Source organism: Lutra lutra, chromosome 5, assembly GCF_902655055.1.
Source record: "Lutra lutra chromosome 5, mLutLut1.2, whole genome shotgun sequence".
Lineage (NCBI taxonomy): Eukaryota > Metazoa > Chordata > Mammalia > Carnivora > Mustelidae > Lutra > Lutra lutra.
This window is the reverse complement of record NC_062282.1, coordinates 107,909,872-107,931,948: the sequence shown is the minus strand read 5'-3', so window position 1 is coordinate 107,931,948 and position 22,077 is coordinate 107,909,872. Positions and strand designations below refer to the sequence as shown.

The 22,077-nt window shown below is 39.4% G+C and overlaps 1 protein-coding gene and 1 long non-coding RNA gene across 7 annotated transcripts in view; one reads left to right on the top strand and one right to left on the bottom strand.

Moving 5' to 3' along the window:
- Positions 1–319: 319 nt before the first annotated feature.
- Positions 320–10,801, bottom strand: ZCCHC9 (zinc finger CCHC-type containing 9). Of its 6 annotated transcripts, none has more exons than XM_047731724.1 (7): positions 10,724–10,799; positions 10,255–10,383; positions 9,142–9,551; positions 4,840–4,990; positions 4,527–4,619; positions 2,267–2,335; positions 320–793 (listed from the first exon to the last, which is right to left on the bottom strand). In XM_047731724.1, the coding sequence occupies exons 3-7, from the start codon at positions 9,523–9,525 to the stop codon at positions 675–677; spliced, it is 816 nt and encodes a 271-aa protein (XP_047587680.1). In that variant the 5' UTR covers positions 9,526–9,551; positions 10,255–10,383; positions 10,724–10,799; the 3' UTR covers positions 320–674. The 6 variants fall into 6 exon arrangements, with proteins under 6 accessions (XP_047587680.1, XP_047587682.1, XP_047587684.1 ...); XM_047731726.1 differs by having other exon boundaries at positions 10,315–10,383; positions 10,724–10,793; XM_047731728.1 differs by having other exon boundaries at positions 10,324–10,383; positions 10,724–10,793.
- The window catches only part of LOC125101080 (uncharacterized), a 55,767-nt gene continuing 44,366 nt past the window's right edge, over positions 10,677–22,077 (top strand). The window contains exons 1-2 of the long non-coding RNA XR_007127760.1: positions 10,677–10,844; positions 13,422–13,488. This is a non-coding gene — a long non-coding RNA (uncharacterized LOC125101080). The remainder of the gene's footprint in view (positions 10,845–13,421; positions 13,489–22,077) is intronic.

The following is a 22,077-nucleotide window of genomic DNA, read 5'->3' as shown; positions in this document are numbered from 1 at the left end:
AAGAACAAAGAAGAGCTGCTGTTAAGGTATTCTTCTATTTTACCTCAATAATTTGTACTTCTTTATGTCAAAACTAAAATAAATATTAACCAAAATTAATCTTATCTAGACTTCACAAAAGATGGTATTTCCAAAGGGTTTGTACCTGGACATAAAGAGAGGATGGCTAGTACAATCCAGAATCAGGTATTCAGAAAAATAAGTAAATAGCAAATGAATTTTTATTATTTTAAAAATATAGTGGATTTTGTGGCAATTAATAAATTCATAATAATAAGGTGGTATTTTGAACAAAAAAAAACAATCTAACTAAAAATTCAATTCCGAATGCCAAGCAGTAAAACTTTATGTAGGGGTGGTTCACATTAATACATAGTTTTTAAGAAAAAGATGATTGTTACAATCAAGCATATAACCACTTAGTTATACCTAAGTTCTGTTAAAAATGTTCTTTTAGAGAATCCAATTCTAACATCTTCTACTTCTCCAGTGATTTTCTCCAGTGATAAAAGCACTCTTTAATGGACAGCACTCAGGAAACTATGCGACCATTCCCTGATCATACTGGTATCTACAACACAGGTCTCCAAGGGAGCCCAGCTCTAATTTGCGAAGTAGGCCCAGTTCAGAATATTTAACAATGAGGTGGTAACTAATGACAGTACTAATCATTATCAGAAATTAACAACTTTAGGTATCTTTGTCTTGGGTTTTTGTGGTTTAGGTACATCCAAAATTTCTTCATAGTCGGCACTCATTCCCTTTGCCAAGCGACCAACCGTGACCATTCGATCTGTTAAGGAATGGAAGTTAGAATGTAAGAAAAATGGTAATCAAGTACATCCCTGTAGTTTGGAACTGGCTGAGCAAAGGAACTAGTTTTGACATGAATAATCACAAGGAGGGAAGACTCCCATCACTAAAGGAGAGTGAGCATTCTGTAATTGATTATAACCGTTGATTTCAGAGTACCGCAGGCAATTTCTCATCCCAATTAGGGAAATGCAGCAACTGCTTTGCAATGCACAAATTGATGAGAAAGCTCTTTCATTCTTTCCCAGAGTTCATCATTATAGAGTCAATGAATTCCAAGAATCTGTAAACAGTATGACTTATGAAGCATCGGTTTTAAATGCACAAGATTCCACCTGTGAAATTATACAACATCTGCTTGTCAGTCTTGTCATTCGGGAAATGGCAACCCTCCCAGGAGGGAGAATTCAAATTCTACTTCCATCATTTCAGTCCTCCTGCCTACAATGTAGTAAGGACTGTCTTCTTCTCTACAAGACCGTAAATAAGAACTCTGGGTTTTCAAAGGTAAATGTTCAGGTAGGAAGTAAGAATGAGCAGATTTTGTGTAGTACTGTCACTATTTGAGATAAAAAGAAATGTGCTTTTTCCCTAAGAAGTACTACTTTTGCCCTCTTGTCTTTCTTCTACTCAAGATTATCATCATTCCAGGGCGCCTGGGTGGCTCAGTGGGTTAAGCCGCTGCCTTCGGCTCAGGTCATGATCTCAGGGTCCTGGGATCGAGTCCCGCATTGGGCTCTCTGCTCAGCAGGGAGCCTGCTTCCCTCTCTCTCTCTCTCTCTGCCTGCCTCTCCGTCTACTTGTGATCTCTCTCTGTCAAATAAATAAATAAAATCTTTAAAAAAAAAAAAAAAGATTATCATTCCAATCCAGGTAAACTAATATGATAATCATTTCCACTTCCCTCACATACATATAGTGAACATTTTTGAAGTTTTGATGACCAACAGTAGTATTTCATTAGAAAGAAAATACAACTGGCCTGATGATGTGTACCTAACAAAATTTTAGTATTTTTGCCTGTTTTTGCAATCAGCTCTGAATCCTTCAGATATAGATGAAGCAAACCATTTGTGAGAATGCTCAATCATAAAAATATTGAGTTATTTTCATATTTTTTATTTCCTCTTAGTGAATCAGTATTTTTCTGTTGGTGACAGAACTGGCTTTATTATTAAATTCATTAGTTGGAAGTTAAAAATGTGTATAAGTAAGATGCTTTGTAAGATGAGGGTCCTCTAGGGCTTAGTGGTCACCTTTTCCCCACCTGACAGTACCAGCTACTAGTACTTAGTTACGACTGCATCTACTCCTGACAGAGAAATGACTAGATTGTCACTGCAGCAAGAAACCAGGTTGTCTTAAAATTAGTGGCACCTCAGTATTAACAAAATTCAGCAAAAACACAGAATAATAACCTCAGGCCTTCTAAATAGAGGCCCAGAGATCTCACCTGAATTCTGGCTCTCAGGGCAATCTTTCTTAAAATGGTCCACAGAGCCACAGAGTCTGCAGCAACCACCTATTAAAAGAACAAAGTCACTGAAAACCTCTCATACTTACAAGGGACTGTAATGTCTCTTTAAAGCATTTTTCATATCTTATTTGGTCCTCACAGCCTTGTCAGTGCACAGGGAGGTGGAAACAGGAACACAGGTAGGTGCCACCATTCCTGTTAATAAGTCCACTCTCTGTCCTTTTGATCCCACAGACCCCTAAACTGTACCTATCCACTAGTTCTTGCATCTGGCCTTCAGGGGAGAAGAGGGACAGAGAGGAGGGAGATAATGGAAGAAGGTACTTGTGCTCTGGAGTGTCCAAGAGCCACTGCATACAAGATCGTAACTGTGGTTACGTAGGCAAAGATTTGTGAGCTGTTGAACCTGTAAGCAAAAGTCGTGTCCTGATGCATTTTTTTTGAGGAGGATGTCCACATTTCTTATCAAATGACCAATGACCCCAAAAAAGATTAGGAGTCATTGCTCATCTGTACAGGTCAGATGGGGGTGATCAGTTACAAAAGGAACCAAATTCACTTTTGTTTTAGTGCCTTCTATCTGCCAGGCACCCTAACGCTAATAAAAATGCCTGTCTGCCTACTTTAAACAACATTCCAGGACTGTGAATTACCACACATGTAGTTTCTAAAATTAATCTTTCCCTTAATGGTCAAACACTATTACTTAATGGTCAAGCATTATCATGACATGCTTATATTGTGAAGTGACTTACCCAGAAATATGACATTATAGGATGTAAACCTGGCTGAATTCTCACTTCTCTGTGATCTCTTCTTTTCTTTGCTGCACTTTTAAAAAACATCTAATCATTTTGCATAACCATCCAAAGCCATCTTTATCATCAGTCATGTCATCTGACCTGTGTCGTAAGTTTAAAACAGAAAGGCACCTGTGGGCCTTTTCCAGGGCCAGCTTCTTTACTGTTATAGATGCCAGAGTGAAATGGGAGAGGGACTCTGAACAGTGGCTCTTCAGTACCATAATTCAATCAATACCATAATTCATCAAATCTAAGACACTGAATATAAGCTATATCATTATTTAAAAAAAATAATTTTTTAAAAAAATAATATTTTTTAAAAATAATATTTTAAAACCTCTCAGGGAAAAAAAAAAAAAAATCCCTGCCAATTACATGGCACCCACCACTGGTAAGATATATTCTGAGTTCAGAGACATTAAAATGTGAGAAAATGTACATCTTAGAATCAAGGAAATACAGTTTTTCATCTCCATTTAACAGGCAAGGAAACTGAACTGAGAGAAATAACAGAACTCAGCCAAAGTCCCACTAGTGAGTGATGGTACTAGAGCTATAACCCGTCAGCTTGATTTGAATGCTGTGCCTTTTCACTGGACTTCTCCCATGCGACCCAGAACATGACATACAAGACGTATCTGGAACCTGATGGCATCAGTTAGCACATAAGCACCTTACTCATAGTAACAGAAAATTTCCTCCTTAACGCTTCAGACACCACAGACTCTAAGGAGCTTAAGATGTTAGTTGAGCTAAAGATAAGAGAGGTACATGATCCCACGCTAGACCATTACCCAAGGAAAACATTCAGAAACAAAGATTACAATACATATTGAAGAGTGTCTACCAGCCCGTCTATCCAAAATGGTATGCTAACCTGTGATTAAATCCACAACACTATTTTTTTAAATCTTCTATTAGCTTGAGATATGCCCCCTTTGCTTCTGTTGTGTTTAAAAGTAGGTATTTAGGGGCGCCTGGGTGGCTCAGTGGGTTAAGCCGCTGCCTTCGGCTCAGGTCATGATCTCAGGGTCCTGGGATCGAGTCCCACATCGGGCTCTCTGCTCAGCAAGAAGCCTGCTTCCCTCTCTCTCTCTCTCTCTCTCTGCCTGCCTCTCCGTCTACTTGTGATCTCTCTCTGTCAAATAAATAAATAAAATCTTTAAAAAAAAAAAAAAAGGTATTTATAACATACTCTCACAAATGATGCTGAAACAAGCAAAAAGCTTAAAATATATTAGCTTTTCATCTTGATTAATACGTCCTATTACACATAAAGTCCAGGACATAGAATAGAGTTTGATAAAAACTGAAATTCTTAAGGTTTTGTCTTTTGTCCAAGAATTGATTCAAGAGCTAATTAAGACTCTACGTTAAATCACAACTCTGCATTCTAACTCCCCTTTCTGACATATAAGGGTAACGGTACTCACCATCAGCATAGAGTCCTTTGGGATTATCAGGACAGGATCTGGATAGATGCCCCATTTCCCCACAAACAAAACATTTTGCAAAAGGAAATTCACCTGTAAGGATCAACATTTTCTGTTAAGTTGGCTAAGTACAGAACAAGTCATATAATTCATATTATTTTAAATAATCTGGAAAAAAACCCTTATTTTTTTATACAACTTAAAATTTAATCTCAATTTCAAAATAATAAGTGGCACGCTCATGACAAACTCGGTCCCCAAAAATCCCACTTGTGACATTTACCACACTAAAATCAATAGAAAGAAAACATACCAAGAGCTGGGTCTACTTTGGCTTTGCACTTGGTCATTTCATGCTCTGTGGACCCACACCGATAACATATTCCAGTTCCCATATCTTGATTCTCAAGGGCAGCTGGGCAATCTGCAATCCCATGGCCAGGTTTTCTACAATGGAAACATACCTGGGAAGACAAAATGTGAGTTTCCACATTACAAAACTACACTGGCTTTATTAATTCTTGAATTCAAAAATATCTTTAAAATGTCTTTCATTTGGTATCTAGCTCTTTTTAAAAAAGTCTCAATGTTTTAGCTGTAGAAAAAAGTTGTTCCATACATTCCTAAACAATAAACGTTATTTCCAGGAGAGGGTCTCAGCACTTTTGAAAACCGTCAATCCATAAATCCATCAATCTCAGACACAAAGTTAAAAATGGTTTCATAGAAACCACTTAAATGAATTAAGCAAATATGGACTATTAATTTCATTAAGGGGATGTCTTTTCTAGAAAAACTGAGTTTTCTGTGAAAAATAGAAAATGACCATAAAAATTATCAGGCATAATTCATACTAGCACTTACAAAGTTCATATAATTGAATACATTTGAGTCAAATGATGCCATTTAAATTATGATTCAAATTATATTTCATACCAAAAAATGTATCTTATAGTTTTCATAACTTTAATGCATATTCTTTAATACTCAGAATTAGGTGTTTCATTTTTAGAGTATGTACACAATACATTTTTTAAAGATACTTATTTATTTTACAGAGAAAGAGACAGCGAGAGCAGGAACACAAGCAGGGGGAGTGGGATAGAGAAATGCAGGCTTCCCTCTGAGCAGGGAGCCCAGTGTGGGGCTCGATCCCAGGACCCTGGGGATCATGACCTGAGTTGAAGGCAGACACTTAACGACAGCCACCCAGGCACCCTTACACAATACATTTTAAAAGAATAATTATATCATGAAATATCTGGCTCCAACATAACACTAAATAATTATTTGGTTGCTTTACATACTACCTACTGATGTGGAGGATAGTTTTTGCTGTAATGAATAAGAACAGTAATCATAATTATGGTGGATACTCAAAGATATGTAAACTATTTTATATAAACTGAAAAAAGGTATATATATATATTTCTTGGACAACAAATGGTTTATTTTTTCAAAAATTGTTTTGAAAAAAGGGGTGCCTGGATGGCTCAGTGACTTAAGTGGCTGCCTTTGGCTCAGGTCATGATCCCGGGGGCCTGGGCTCCTGGGCTTCCCTTCACTGATCCTGCATTGGGCTCCCTGCTCAGTGGGGAGCCTGCTTCTCCCTCTCCCTCTGCCTGCCACTTTGCCTACTCATGCTCTCTCTCCTTCTTTTGTCAAATAAGTAAATAAAATCTTAAAAAAACTTTTTTTAAAACAACTTTTTTTAAATAAGCACAGGATTTTTTTTTTTTTTAAAGATTTTATTTATTTATTTGACAGAGAGATCACAAGCAGGCAGAGAGGCAGGCAGAGAGAGAGGAGGAAGCAGGCTCCCTGCTGAGCAGAGAGCCCAATGTGGGGCTCGATCCCAGGACCCTGAGATCATGACCTGAGCCGAAGGCAGCGGCCCAACCCACTGAGCCACCCAGGCGCCCCAAGCACAGGATTTTTAAAAAGCAAATTAAATAGGCAGATAAAACATATAATATATTGCAACTGTATCCTCATTTTTTCCATTTCATAACATACTGGAAAAGAATGAACCCCTTTAAATCTTCACTAATTTTTACATTTAGAATGAGGTGGTCCAAACAAAGAAAATGCAGTTTTATACAGGTTTAGGAAAAGCTAATGGCTAAAAACTAGATCACCATAAGAAGAAGACCGGAAGTCCTGGTGAAGTCAACATGGTCTCTAGTAACATGACAGTTCACTGATTAGGTTTTTACCTTTTTTTTTTTTTTTTTTTTAGATTTTATTTATTTATTTGACAGAGAGAGAGAGAGAGCACGAGGTGGGGGTGGTGCAGAGGGAGAGGGGCAAACAGACTCTCTGCTGAGCATGGCACCCTACACGGAGCTAGAAGCAGGGCTCCATCCCAGCACCCTGTGATCATGACCTGAGTGGGTCAGATGCTTAACCAGCTGAGCCACCCAGGCACCCCAGGTTTTCACCTTTAAAACCCAATTGTCACCAAATGCAAATTTTTTTTTTCAAATGCAAATTTCTTGAATGATCCTAAATTTAACTTAGATGGGACTATGGACAGTGAACATCATAAATTATCTTAATTTATTAGCAATTAAGAATTGATGCTCAGACTGAACAAACTACATACTTTTAAAATATATGCTTTAATAGAAAGCATTTATTTTTTCTTGAAAACCAATGTCTTTCTCCCTTAATTACAAATATAAAACTTCTCTTAAAAGGTCACAATATGGGCGCCTGGGTGACTCAGTGGGTTAAGCCGCTGCCTTCGGCTCAGGTCATGATCTCAGGGTCCTGGGATCGAGTCCCACATCGGGCTCTCTGCTCAGCAAGAAGCCTGCTTCCCTCTCTCTCTCTCTCTCTCTCTGCCTGCCTCTCCGTCTACTTGTGATCTCTCTCTGTCAAATAAATAAATAAAATCTTAAAAAAAAAAAAGTCACAATATGGGGGTGCCTGGGTGGCTCAGTGGGTTAAAGCCTCTGTCTTCGGCTGAGGTCATGATCCCAGGGTCCTGGGATCGAGCCCTGCATTGGGCTCTCTGCTCAGCAGGAAGCCTACTTTCTGTCCTCTCTCTCTGCCTGCCTCTCTGTCTACTTGTGATTTCTGTCAAATAAATAAATAAAATCTTTTAAAAAAAAGTCAATATAAATGTTTCGAATACTATGCAATTCATCATAGTGCCTATGTCAATGAAATTATCTTTAAGTTACATTACCTTTAAGTTAAATTAGCTTGATAAAATTTTTTTTAGATTTTATTTATATACTTTAGAGAGAGAACACACGCGAACAGGGGGAGAAACAGAGGGAGAGGGACAGACTCCTGAGTGAGTGTAGAGCCTGACATAGGGCTTGATCTCATGACCTTGAGATTGTGACCTGAGCCCAAATCAGGTCAGTTGTTTATCCAACTGAGCGACCCAGGCATCCCAATTAAAATATTTTTAAATAATGGTACAATTTAAATAAAGCTATCCTGATCCAAATAAAAATGATTACATTTTCTATCCATATTTATTCATAAGGAATGTTTGATTAGCATTATCTCTAAATGATTATCTGCAACTATGTATAAAACTAATCCTGGGGACGCCTGGGTGGCTCATTTGGTTGAGCGGCTACCTTCGGCTCAGGTCATGATCCCAGCGTCCTGGGATCGAGTCTCACATCGGGCTCCTTGCTTGGCAGGGAGCCTGCTTCTCCCTCTGCCTCTGCCTGCCACTCTGTCTGCCTGTGCTCGCTCTCGCTTCTCTATGACAAATAAATAATAAAATCTTTTAAAAAATAAAAAATAAAAATAAAAAACAAAAAAAATAAAAAAATAAAACTAATCCTGCAAATAAAAATGAAGGTGTAAATTGATAACAAATACTGATTTTTATGTAGTATCTTACTAGAAGACTTGGAAAATTCACTTTGAGAAGGGAAAGAATTATATGAAGTATTTCATTTCCTATGTCTGACAGTTTAAAAATCCAGGGGTGGGCAAAAGAAATCAACGTGCAGCCCCCAACATTCCTCTGAGTAGTATGGAGAAGGGATGGAGCAATGACTAGGAACAAACTCAAGGGATCTTAACTCTATTACTCTGTTCTGTTACTAAGTAGTGTGAGTCTTATTAGACCTCATTCCTGTGCCTCAGTTTTTCATGCATAAAGACAAAAAACATCCTTTCCAAGTAAAGGGAACCACACATATTTAACCTGTTGCACTTAACTCTCCACCTTACTTTTTTTTTTTTTTTTTTAAATGCCTGTTTAAAAAGAAGCTACTGGAAGGCAGGAATAAGAACATAGGTTTTGAAGTCAGACAAGCTCTTGTTTGAATTTCATCTCCGCTACTATACTAGCTATGTGGCTATCAGCACTTTTTTACATCTGCCTATACATCAGTGTTTTATCCGCATATGAGACTAATGCTACTATCTTTATAGTGTTGTTGTGATAATTAATCACATCAAGTGCCCAGCATACAAGAAGTGCTAAAAAAGTCCTAATGTTATTACTAGCCTTCAAAAAGATGCTTTATAAATCTAGTATGTTAGTGCATCAGATTCTGTTAGAATATACATTTGTGAGTATATGAATAATAGTTCCGACCTATATAAAGTAATATTTCAGTTAAAGTAATGATCTTACCATTGCATTTTTCTTTGCTGCTTGTCTTTTTAGTCTTCTTCCTTCCCGTCGACTATCCTTCTTTAAAGCAACTGCAATTTCTTCCCTTACCTCCTCACTGTCTGCTGCTATCATCTCTCCATTATGAACTCTCTGTGGGTTTTGTCTTAGGTATTCCATGAATCCATTTACATCTTCATTTAAGTACTCCTTTTTCTTTTTGTTCTTTTTGTGTTTTGCTTGGGGAGCATCATTTTTAACGGAGAGCCTTTTGGCTTCAAGTTGTTTATTCTTTGGTAGATTTTGGCTTTCTTCCTCAAAGGACCCCTTCTTCATGTCCTCCCATGATGTTGCAGCCAAAGGTCTCTTGTTATGAGTGGTAGTAACTCGGGCCCACCTGGTCATGATTTTATCAGCGGTACTTTATCAAGCTTTAAGACAAGCATGAATGTTAGTAACCATTAAAAAAAAAAACAAAAACCACTAAAGAGCCACACTGTATCACATTATGCCCATAAGTTAAAGCCTTAATTATTTCAACACTTCATTTAGATATCTGTTTATTTAATTTTATAATATGTGGCACAGATATGCCTGTAAAATAAATTGACCCTTACCAAAAGAGCTACCACACCAGTAAAACAAACAAAAAAACCCAACACATATATAAATGCTTAAAACTGTAAAACATTTGATGAAGCAACCAAATTACTTTGTAAAATTTGAATCACAAAGTAATACAGTGAATGAAGTTACTCTTCCCAAATTCTGCAGTTTTCCTGGCTGTTTTCCTATCTGTTAAGTCCCAAGGCTACTTTCATCCCACCTTCTCGCTGAGTCAGCTCAGTGCAAACAATCTGCATAGCAAATTAAGTACACAGAAATCCTGTCCTTTGGCGCAGTTTGTCATTACAACCCTTCCCGCAGATTGATACGTAACATACAAAAGGGTTTGTTTATGGTCACGTAAGGATGCTGGGTCTTCTAGCTCATCAGACTATAAACCACTTCGAGCCCAGTGGTTTCCAATCATTTTCAATTACTGAGCCGCGCCCCTTTGGGGGCGGCATCCCGTGTACCAAACAGGGTTAAAACCTCTCAAGTCTCGTGGTTAGAAACCTCCCGGAAACACACGCTGAAGGGCGGAGCCAACGAGTCACTGAGACGCTGCACACTTCTACTCCCCGCGCGCACACGGCTCACTGCAGATCCTGCGACTGTCACAGTAGGGACTGGAGCTGTCCAAGAGGTGCATTATCCTTCCTATGAGGACAAGGAAAGGGGGAAGCTCTAAGTATCAAGATGTAGTTGGGGGAGCCCACTGGACACCGGGTCCCGGTAGGGCTGGATGCGCCAGCCCAGGCGGTTAGCACCCGACCGCTGAGAGCCGTCCCCGCGACGGCACCCTCGGCGGGCCTCGGATCCCGGCACTCCAGCCCCATCTGCCGTTGAGAGCTGTTGGGGGCCCAGCAATCAGTCTCTGCGCCTTCCCGCCAGGTCCCTGGGAGCGAATGGGAGAAACACACTGCACCTGCCGGGATGGTGGTGGTGGTGGGGGGGTGTCCCAGGGTCCTATCTCGCTGAGCCGCTCGCAACTACTTACCGCGCGCGAATCCTCCAGGGCAGCTGAGTTAGCCAGCCAGAGAAGCCCGCCCCCGGCGACTGAGTCTGCACTCGGGACCGGAAATACGTCCCCGAGAGTGCGTCACTTCCGGCAGGCTAATGTGGGGCGGGGTACGTGTGCTAGTTAGAGTTGCTCTCGTGGGCGGGGGCGTGCGGCTGAGTGAAAATTTGTGGAGCGCCGAGGGTTTGAGGGGTGCAGCGCTGCACAACGGGGGCACAAAGATGAAGAGTGCTTAATCCGTGCTGTCCGGAACCCACAGCTCAGTAGAAGAACTGCACGGCAGCATGGGGGTGTGGTAAAGACTGGAGAAGGTGGCCTTTGAACTGTACTTTTAAAATCATTTGGGGTGGGAATGAGTGAAGGGCTTTCCAGGTAGATGTAAGGTAAAAGTCTTAGCGCAGTAGTAGTGGGTCATTCTCCTAGAAATTTAAAAAAAAAAAAAGACTTTTAGGGCCCAATTGAGAGGAGAGTGGTGCCTCGTGCCTAATGCTAGTTAAGCCTTCAACTGAAAAAATTATACTTTGTGGCCAAAGAAGTTCTCTTTTTAAGAGGAAAACCCTAGTTTGTTAATTTATTATCTCAAATCTTTTTCAAACAGCTACCCCCACCAGTTGTACTTAGTGGGGACAATGGCATTGTCACATCACTTCGTTCACCAAGTTCGCTACTTCCATACCTATCATCATCGTCGATCCATCTTGCCTCTTAACTATCTTTCCACTTCATCTCTACTGCTACCTCCCTTGTCCCAGGTTTCATCCCATCTCACCCGGATTACTGGCAGATGGTCTGGGCATCTACTTTTTATGCCACTCCCTCACCCATTTTCATTTCTTAGCAAAGTGAATTTTTGGAAGTGTGAATCAGGGGTGCCTGGGTAGGTGCCATTGTTAAGTGCCGACTCTTGGTTTCTGCTCAGGTCAAGATCTCAGAGTCTTGGGATCCAGTCCTGAGCCCTGTCTGCCTCTCTGCCCCTTCAGCTCCTGCTCTCTCTCTTCCCTCACTCTGTCTCTCAGGTCAAGTAAATCTTTAAAAAAAATTTTTTTTTACTCTTCTGCCTTAATCCCTTCCATAGTTTCCCATTGCTCTTTTTCTTCTCTCTCTGTCTCTCTCTCTTTTAAGAGATCTTACTTATTTTAGAGGGCTTGGGGGGAGAAACAGAGGGAGAGATGATCTTCAGCAGGCTCCATTCCCAGCGCAGAACCCCAGGCAGGGCTCAATCTCATGATCCTGAGATCATGGCCTCAGTCAAAATCGGGAGTCAGAGGATTAATGCACTCAGCCACCCAAGTGCCCCTCCCATTGTTTTTTTTTTTTTTTAAGATTTTTATTTATTTATTTGACAGAGATCACAAGTAGGCAGAGAGGAAGGCAGAGAGAGAGAGGAGGAAGCAGGCTCCCTGCTGAGCAGAGAGCCTGATGCGGGGCTCGATCCCAGGACGCTGGGATCATGACCTGAGTTGAAGGCCGAGGCTTCAACCACTGAGCCACCCAGGCTCCCCCCTCCCATTGTTTTTTTTTTTTTTTTTAAAGATTTTATTTATTTATTTGACAGAGAGAAATCACAAGTAGGCAGAGAGGCAAGCAGAGAGAGAGGAGGAAGCAGGCTCCCCGCCAAGCGGAAAGCCCGATGTGGGGCTCGAACCCAGGACCTGGGATCATGACCTGAGCCGAAGGCAGCGGCTTAACCCACTGAGCCACCCAGGCGCCCCCCTTCCCATTGTTTTTAAGATGAACTTCAAACTCCTTAAGTTGGAGTTACTTCACTAGTCTCTCCCTGTACAATCTCCCCTTCTTTGACCCGGGGGACTTTCCTCAATTTCTCAAATGCTGTGTGTACCTTGCAGTCTTCAGGCCTTTACATATGCTGTTGTCTTTGCACAGCACTTTTTTTTTCTTTCAGTTAAAGTATTTACCCTTAAAGTCTTTTTACATTTTATTTTTAAGTAAGCTTTCCTATTCTGCTCCCCTGCCACCCAAATTAGACCAATCCCCTCTTGTACACTCGTGGCAGTCTTTACTTAAAACACTTCTCAAATTAGTAATTACATAATAATTGTGTAATAAGTTGTTTGTTGTATTCCCATTGCCTGGTATACATAGTTGGTACTCAGTATGTTTTTGTTAGACAAAGAATAAGTATGCTGCAATGCTTGTTAAAGCAAACTAGGAAGTGGCCTGATTTTCTTTAGGAGTAAAGATTAAAGTCCGTGCTATAGAAATAATGGAATTTGGTATGGTGAATATCACAAATATTCTAGGTTTTATGGTGGCGGGGGGTTGTAAAAGAAAATATTCCTCCAGCTCTTGAAGAGAGGGAGCTTTCTAGTTGTATGATTATCCACTTCATAGCATGTTCTCTACCAGCTGGCTTCAGGTTCTAAGCAAACTAGGGACATTTCATAAAGAGGTTTTCTTTTGTAGAAGCAAGTACTTGCACATAATGGAAACCACTAGAGGGTGCATTCAACTAAAACTTGTCTTTTTAGTATTATGTTGAATTTTAAACTGTACAAAGTTGTTCATTACCTGGTAGTGAAGGAACATAATCTCAAATTGTTTTTGTGTAAGTATATCAAGTGAAGATTAGTAATTGAGTAAATAAATGGAGGTCCTTTGGGATTCAGAAGGAAATATCACTACTAATAACAGCTAACTTTCATCGAACATTTTATAGGTACCTAGCATTGTGTGCTGAATGTTCTTCATAATTGCTTACTTCACTCTTCACTTCATCCTGAGAGGTAGGTACTATATTTTGTCCATTTTACAATGAGGAAACAAGCTCAGAAAGCTGAGGTAACTTACCCAAGTTCACACATCTAGTAAGAGGTAGAGTTATGATTTGAATGAAGATATCGATTCAAAGGTGTGGGCTCTGCTACATTGAAATACTGTAGGAGATTGTTTGCCTGTTTGAACCTTCTTTGAAATGAAGACTTTATTTTCTTAGAATGTACTCACTTTTACAGTTGATGGAGTTATCTTTTTATTAAATTTGAGCCATTCATATATTATTGAAATATTACAGATATGCTATTTTCATAACAGTATTATCCACAGGGTAAATTTTTTTTTTTTTTTTTTTTTTTTTAAAGAGAGCAGGCACACGCAAGAGGGATAGGGGGACGGGGACAGGGACGGGGATGGGCAGAGGGAGAAGGAGAATCTTAAGCAGATGCCACGCTCAGCCCAAAGCCCAATGTGGCTCTCAATCTTACAACGCTGAGATCATGACCTGAACCGAAACTGCGTGTCTGATACTTAACCAACTGACCCACCCAGGCGCCCCTCCACAGGGTGAATGTTAAGTGAGGAGCTTAAGTTTTGGTGATGAAGGATCAAAGTACCTCATTTTTAGAAAATTCTCAAGTGTATTGTACATCAAAAAAGGATAAAAAATACACAAAGTAATTATAAAACACATTCATGTGAACACTACCCAGTTTAAGAAACTGCCTCTTGCCAGATATAGATTTAAATTATATTACCGTAGTTTTTTACCCAGGCAATACATTTTTATGTTTCCAACAAAATAGTTATGATAGCAGATTTCTGTAAACTGTCTCTCATCCTGATAATTAGAAATTTTGAGCAAAATAGAAAAAACAACTATGTGAGGACTCTGAAGAGTAAGTAAACGCAGAACCTTGTGGAGGGGAGTCAAAATCCATAGAAGCAACCAGCACATGGGTGAGTGTGTGTGTGTGTGTCTTGGCCCTGAGAGTGGGTCATAGTCACAAAATGCATGAGCAGCTAAAACTATAATTGAAATCCTGCCATCATTTTACTGGCTGGAAGAACCAGAGTGAAAAAGCATGTAACAGCCACACCTCTAAAGTGAGGGGGAATCCTGGAAGGGAGAGAGCCATAAAGCCATACATACTTCTGTATGTGAACCTGTGTGCTAACTCCTGACCCCACATGCACAAGACAAACTCAGAGGCTTAAAGAAATGAACTGAGATTGGAATGGACACCTATAAAAAATGAGACAAAGCCTGTAACACAAGTCTAAAAAAGTTAATTGCCTACTAAAAAAACTTTTTTTTTTTTTTTTTCTGTAAGGTTTAGAATTGAGAGTATATACAAAATAATATCCACAATGCCCAGGATAAAAACCAGGATGTAAACTTACACTGGTTCAGTGGTACTTTGAATTCTGGTCTTCTTCCATAATTTGCCTGCTGCTTTTTATTTTTCAAGTTCTCCAATAGCTGATCTATGTGTTATGTTTTATTGATGCATTCAGTGGGAGACACAGGGTGGAGTGTGCTTATTCCTTCTTACCTGAAATTGGAAGCACTCCCATTAGAATTTTGAATCTTACTCTTGTCTAGCTTGTCTCAAGTTAAGAGGTGATTGGCTAGACTAGCTAGAGTGACCACGATGTGCTGCAGGAGTAGGGGTGTCCAAGGCCCAGCCTCAGGGAACTAGCCCACTAGCTGAGTCTTACATTAAGGTGAACAGATTCAAAACAAGCTCTTTAATTGTAGAGTATTTGTAATGGAGGATAGCAAATCTAGAAAGGTTAGCTGGGACCAGATTTTGCCAATTGATGTGTTTTTTAATTTTAATTTTTTTTTTAATTTTTATTTTTTCAATGTTCCAAGATTCATTGTTTATGTACCACACGCAGTGCTCCATGCAATACGTGCCCTCCTTAATACCCACCACCAGGCTCACCCAACCCCCCAGCCTCCCACCCGCCTCCCTTCCAAAACCCTCAGTTTGTTTCTCAGAGTCCAGTCTCTCATGGTTCGTCTCCCCCTCCGATTTCCCCATCTCCCTTCTCCTCCCCTTCTTCCAGTGTCCTCTTTGTTACTCCTTATGTGCCACAAATAAATGAGACCATACGATACTTGACTCTCTCGGCTTGTCTTAATTTCACTCAGCATAATCTCCTCCAGTCCCGTCCATGTTGACACAAAAGTTGGGTATTCATCCTTTCTGATGGAGGCATAATATTCCATTGTATATATGGACCTTATCTTCTTTATCCATTTGTCCATTGAAGGGCATCTTGGCTCTTTCCACAGTTTGGTGACTGTGGCCATTGCTGCTATGAACATTGGGGTACGGATGGCCCTTCTTTTCACTACATCTGTGTCTTTGGGGTAAATACCCAATAGTGCAATTACAGGGTCATAGGGCAGCTCTATTTTTAATTTTTTGAGGAATCTCCACACTTTTCCAAAGTGGCTATACCAACTTGCATTCCCACCAACAGTGTAAGAAGGCTCCCCTTTCTCCACATCCTCTCCAACACTTGTTGTTTACTGTCTTATTAATTTTGGCCATTCTGAGTGGTGTAAGGTGATATTTCAATGTGGTTTTGATTTGAATCTTCCTGATTGGTAATGATGATGAACATTTATTCATGTGTCTTTTAGCCATTTGCATGTCTTCTCTGGAGAAGTGTCTGTCCATGTCTTCTGCCCATTTTTTGACGTGATTATCTGATTTTGGGGCATTGAGTTTGAGAAGTTCTTTATAGATCTTGGATACTAGCCCTTTGTCTATAGTATCATTTGCGAATATCTTCTCCCATTCCGTGGGTTGCCTCTTTGTTTTGTTGACTGTTTCCTCTGCTGTGCAGAAGCTTGTGATCTTTATGAAGTCCCAAAAGTTCATTTTCACTTTTGTTTCCTTTGCCTTTGGAGACATGTCTTGAAAGAAGTTGGCCAATGTCGAAGAGGTTACTGCCTATGTTCTCCTCTAGAATTTTGATAGATTCCTGCCTAACACTGAGGTCTAAAAAGTTTTTTAATCCCTGAGAGTTGTGAGGCTGCACATGAGAATTTCCAATTATATGTAGATCTATAGAAGTACATACCTTTTAAAAATCTTACATTCTTGTTTTCCAGGTCAGTAAACTAAATGTCAGAGAACTTAAGTGATTGCCATACTATTAGTGACAGCTTTATTACCTGACATGCACATGGAGATGGCCCTGTGTTTTTATTTCATTTGCCGTGTTGATTTTCTCAGTAACAAAGTTATAAGGAGTACTGCTTTATTTCAAAGTGAAACAAAAAAACAGTATCTGAAGTGTTTAGCAGGAGAAACCCATTAGTGGCAGCTGCTTGAGGTCACTAAACAATAGGGAATGGGAATACTATGACATTTGTATTCTCCCCTGAAAAAGCTTAAATCTTTTTCATATTCTTTGTTTAAATATGAGTAGGAATAGCATTGTGAATATTAATCACAGAAGTGATATGGCTCTCTTACTCTAACCCTCTTCTGGTGTATCTCTCAAGTTCAAGTTCCTAATCATGCTTTTTAGTGGCAGTGACAAGTGTTTCAAATGAATACTTAAACCTAAATTACATGTAAGTGGTAAGATTTCCAAGCTCTCTTGTCTGAAAAGGAGTACTTACTTCTGCTTCTCTTCTTATGTCTGAGGAAATGCTACCTGATTTGGACCCCGGATGGTCCCTTCAAAGGGAGCAGTGGGAGGTCTGTAGTTATAGATGGAATTCTATAAAATGAGGCAGGTGAGGAAAAACCATTTTTTGATCTCTCATGTATGCCAGTACCTTCTTAAATGCTAGACATATAAAAATGACAGAGTCCTTGCCTGTCAACAACCGACAACCTGTGAAGGTGAGATACACAGACTGGTAAACCACTGGGAAAGAAGTAAATGAAGGAATTACATTGGTAGTAAAGATTACAGATAAATTCATTCTTCCCGGGAGATTTTAGGAAACTTCACAATAGATTGTGTTGCAGAGAACTGGAGAGGGGAATGAGGGAGGTGATGGGGAGGCGTCGATAGAAAAAGAAATAATTGATGTAATCATGATCTCCAGTAAACTGAAATGCCTTGTGTAAATGAGGTGTGTGCACAGAAGGAAGGAGAAGAACTTAAGGTAATACTTCATAAAGGATGAAAGTGAACAGAACCAAGTGACCAAAATATATAGTACAGATTTAGTAACTACCATAAGAAATCTACCTATGATTCTCTGGGAAAAAATAATAAATGACTTAGGATGAACTAATTTAAGAGAATCACAAAGCTAGCCCTCCAAAAGGTTTGGTATAGAAAAATAAGTGGGATGAGTACTGGGTGTTATGTGCAACTGGTAAATTGAACACGGCCTCTGAAACTAAATATACCTTTTGTTTGATAATGGAATTTGAATACTAAGAAAAGAACTGGTCATGGGAAGAGAGGTCCCACAAATATTTTAGGAAATATTTATGGACCAGGAAAATGTATAAAGTGATATTATATATATTCTGGAAGATGTGAACCTAGGGTGGAGAGCTCCAAGAAGATGAATTTGGTCATAGTCCATACCCCCCCCCAGAAAAAACACTTAGGCCTGTAATACCCCACAGAATAAATGGAATTTATTGGAATTGTGTGCATATGTGCCCAAGGCAGTTCAATATGGAAATCACTAGCAAGCTTTCAAATAGCACATTAGTTGCATTGAGTATATGTTGCTTTTAGATAACTACACAATGTGTTTTGGAGCAGGAGAGCAAACCAGATAGTGGAACTTCTTTTAAACCAGATTGTACACTCTTCAGTCTGCAGGTGTTGCTACTTTTCCTGTATTGGGTCTTTGTCTTAAAAACATATTGAGGATGATGGTGATGGTTGTAGAGCACTGTAAGTGTGCTTAGTACCACTTTATACTTAAAATGGTAAATTGTATGGATGTTTTACTACAATTTAAAAAAGAAAAACCGATATTTAACCTTTAACAGTAGTACTTTCATCTTGCTTCTCTTGAAGTTCATTTTTACATCTTTTACTATTTAAGGAGCTGTTCTTAAATTTAAGAATCGAGTTGTTATTTGCATGTAATTTCCCTTTCTTATAAAAAAAAATCAGTTACCATTTTGAATTTAGAAGGCGTTCTTTGTGAAGAACAAAGCATTTAAAAAAAACCCACTATGTATTAAGCATTTTGTGCTCTAAAGCTTCCCAAATAGTTAAGAATGGTAGTACTTATTACATACTAGTACTCATGAACAATAATAGTCATTTACACTTGGGAAAAAGTAAGATATGGAGAGCATAACTAACATTAAATCTGCCACAACTGGATCCAGGATCTAAAATGTCTGGTCCCTTTCCTGTACTCGGAGATATGGCCATGTCCCCTCCTGTGGTTGTCTAATAATTCATTCTATTATTTTTCAGGTTCATACTAAAATACACGTTGATACCTGGAAAATACTCATCTGCCCTTCCCAGTTTAATATTCTTCTGAATCTCTTACTGCCTTCCTGTTTGGAGGTGGTTGGACTCCCTTCCCCATCCCTCACCAACCCCCCACACATACTCATGATGAATATATTTCTAGAAAAGATGAAAAATAGGAGCCTTATTGGCCTGAAAGTTCCCAGCAGCTTAAAAGAGAGAGGAAAAAAAAATCTCATCCGTATAATGAGAATGTGGGATCTGAGAGAGAACAATTGTTTTGTGTCTGTTAGCCCCCCCACACACTCACACAGGATGGCAAAAGACAAATTGATCTGTCTTAAATAAGCTAAAGCATTAGACCATTAAGTGAATGTTGAAGAACTGTGCCAGGGAGTGTGTTGAATATAATTTGTTACTTAAAACCTTTAGTAAACTTTTTACCTATTTTACAGGAGAGGTAATAGCACTGTCAACCAAATTGTTGTCAAATGAATAAAGTGCATAAAAGGCTTTAAAACCAACCCTCTTTTACTCATTAAAGTCTTCTAGTGCTTCATTAATTCTAGTGGTATAATCTGGTTCTGATTGAAGTGCACCGGAATGTAGTCAGTGCCTCATCAGCACTGATGAGTTCTCAGTAATTCAAGCCATGATGGCAAATCACATGTCTGTGTACCTCAACTCCATGCGTGTTTGTCCATGTCTTCAGCATGGCTTTTACATCCCAGAACCCACTGTCTTCTTTCTGACCTCACGTATATTATGCAAAAGAGATTGCTATTTTCAGAGCTGCTTTTATGCAAGTTCTGCACAAACAGATTTCGTAGAAATGCCAAAATAGAACCTGTCTTCCCCCATCTTCGGATTCAGTATACAGAGCACCTATGTAAGTCAAAAGCATTTTTGAAAAGTAAGGAGTCTGGTGTATACGTTAAAAAGTAAATGACAGGCTCAGTTCACTGTATTTCCACTGTAGCCTAAAGAGTCATAGAACTAATTAAAAATTTTAATTCAGATATAATTAGCATATAGTTTCAGGTGTCTAATATAATGATTGAGTGAGTCTATCCATTACTCAGTGCTCATCATAAGTGTACTCTTAATCCCCTTAACATATTTCACCCATTTCCCTTCCCACCCCACCTACCTCCCCTCTGGCTACTACCGGTTCTCTATATTAAGTGTCTGTTTCTTTCATCTTTTTTCCCCCTTTTTCTTGAATTCCACTTAGAAGTGAAAACATGTGGTATTTGTCTTCCTCTTGCTGAATGATTTCACATAGCATTATACCCTCTAGATCCCTCCATGTTGCAAATGACAAGATCTCATTTTTTATGGCTGAGTAATGTTCCATTGTATATAGCTACCCATTCTCTTAAATTCTGCTTTTACAGTTCCATAATTACATCTCTCAAACTGATTTACTCATTGTCAAGTATAATTTATTCTTACAGAAAGAATAGATAATTATGGTACACCTCCTTAATCTTTGAGGTATTTTTTATCTGGTGTGGGTATTTTCACAGCACTAGGATAAGTGACTCAGTGAACATACGGGCCTAAAGCAAGATACGAAACCGTCTAACCCTGTCCCTACTGTAGAACAAAACAATAGCATTTAGACAATTCGTAACAATTCTTCAATGATATGACACATCAGATGTGACCTCCCCCTTTTCTAGGTTCCATGATAACCATTTGCCTTCTCTTCATACAGGTTCTTTACAGAAAAGATAAAATATAGTTAATTTGGCTTTCTTTTCTGAATCTTTTGATTGTAGACTTGGCAGTTCTTCGTTTGGTCTTCCAGAGGACTAATCTTCATTATGTGCTGATTTTTCTAGTTTAATTCTCAGATGGCAATTGTAGCTTTTTTTTCTTGAGGGTTTTGAGGATCCCTCATATGTGCTCTGTTTCACAACAGAAGTATAAGTATGGGTCTCTACATATATAAGAAAAATAAATGCGGTTGGCTGTCAAACAGCATGGGTTTGGACCGCATGGATCCATGTATGTGTGGATTTTTTCTATACAGTACTGTAAATGTATTTCCTTAATGATTTTCTTGACTTTTTTCTAGCTTACTTTATTGTGAGAACACAGTATGTATAATACAAATACAAATACGTGTTAACTGACTATGCTATCAGTAAAGCTTCTGATTAACAGTATACTATCAGTTACGTTTTGGGGGATCAAAAATTATATGTGGATTTTTGTGCGGGAGATCAGCACCCCAACCCCCACATTGTGCAAGGATTGACTGTATTTTTAATATTGAGAGATGGTGAGTATTTGATTTCTCCCTTAAACTTTTTAAAAATTTTATTGAGAGAGAAGGGGAGAGAGAAAGAGAGAGAGCACAAATTGGGGGGAGGGGTAGAGAGAGAAGCAGACTCCCCGCTGAGCAGGGAGCCTATTGCAGGGCTCGATCCCTGGACCCAGGGATTATGACTGGAGCCGAATGCAGACACTCAACCGACTCAGCCACCCATTTCTACCTTGATTATTGAATTAAATACAATAGATATTCCATTATTTATACCAGTGTTTTCCTCCTTTAAAATTAATAGCTATATAGCTCCTCACATTAAAAATTAGGCTTTATTCCATTTAAAAATTTTAAAAAGTTGTTATGAAATACTTTTTTTTTGTTTTAAGATTTTATTTATTTATCAGAGCAAGAGCATGCACACAACAGGGGAAGCAGCAGGCAGGGAGAGAACGAGGCTCCCTGCAGAGCAGAGAGCCTGATACAGGACTCACAGGACTTGATCCCAGGACACTGGGATCATGACCTGAGCCAAATGCAGACGCTTAGCTGACTGAGCCACCCAGGCGCCCCTATTAGGATATACTTTTGGCATACAGAAAGGAATAAGATTTTGTGTGGGGACCAGCAGGTGAGAAGGGGGAATCATCATTGTAAAAGGGATAATCTATCCTGACAGCAGAAGGAGGTGTAGAGCCGCTTTTTTCACAATGGGATGGGGAGAAATAGGTGTGGAACCCAGATGATCCGCTTGGACACCTCCTGGTACTCCTTTGTATTATTGTGACAAGGTAAAAACAGCCCTAACCCAAGAAGGTTGTAATTGCCAAGGCCTTAGGACTAAAGGTTTTGCTCACAGTGGAAGATAAGGCACCAGGGTCAGCCAAGGTGG

Bases quoted from the DNA above. Each gene is read 5' to 3' on its own strand.
- ZCCHC9 (XM_047731727.1), bottom strand. From the start codon at position 9,525: ATGACCAGGTGGGCCCGAGTTACTACCACTCATAACAAGAGACCTTTG. The intron at 4,620-4,839 runs GTATGTTTTCTT...TGATCCTTACAG, and splicing joins CAAAGTAGACCCAGCTCTTG to GTGAATTTCCTTTTGCAAAA. The intron at 794-2,266 runs GTGAGATCTCTG...ATTCCTTAACAG, and splicing joins CCCTGAGAGCCAGAATTCAG to ATCGAATGGTCACGGTTGGT.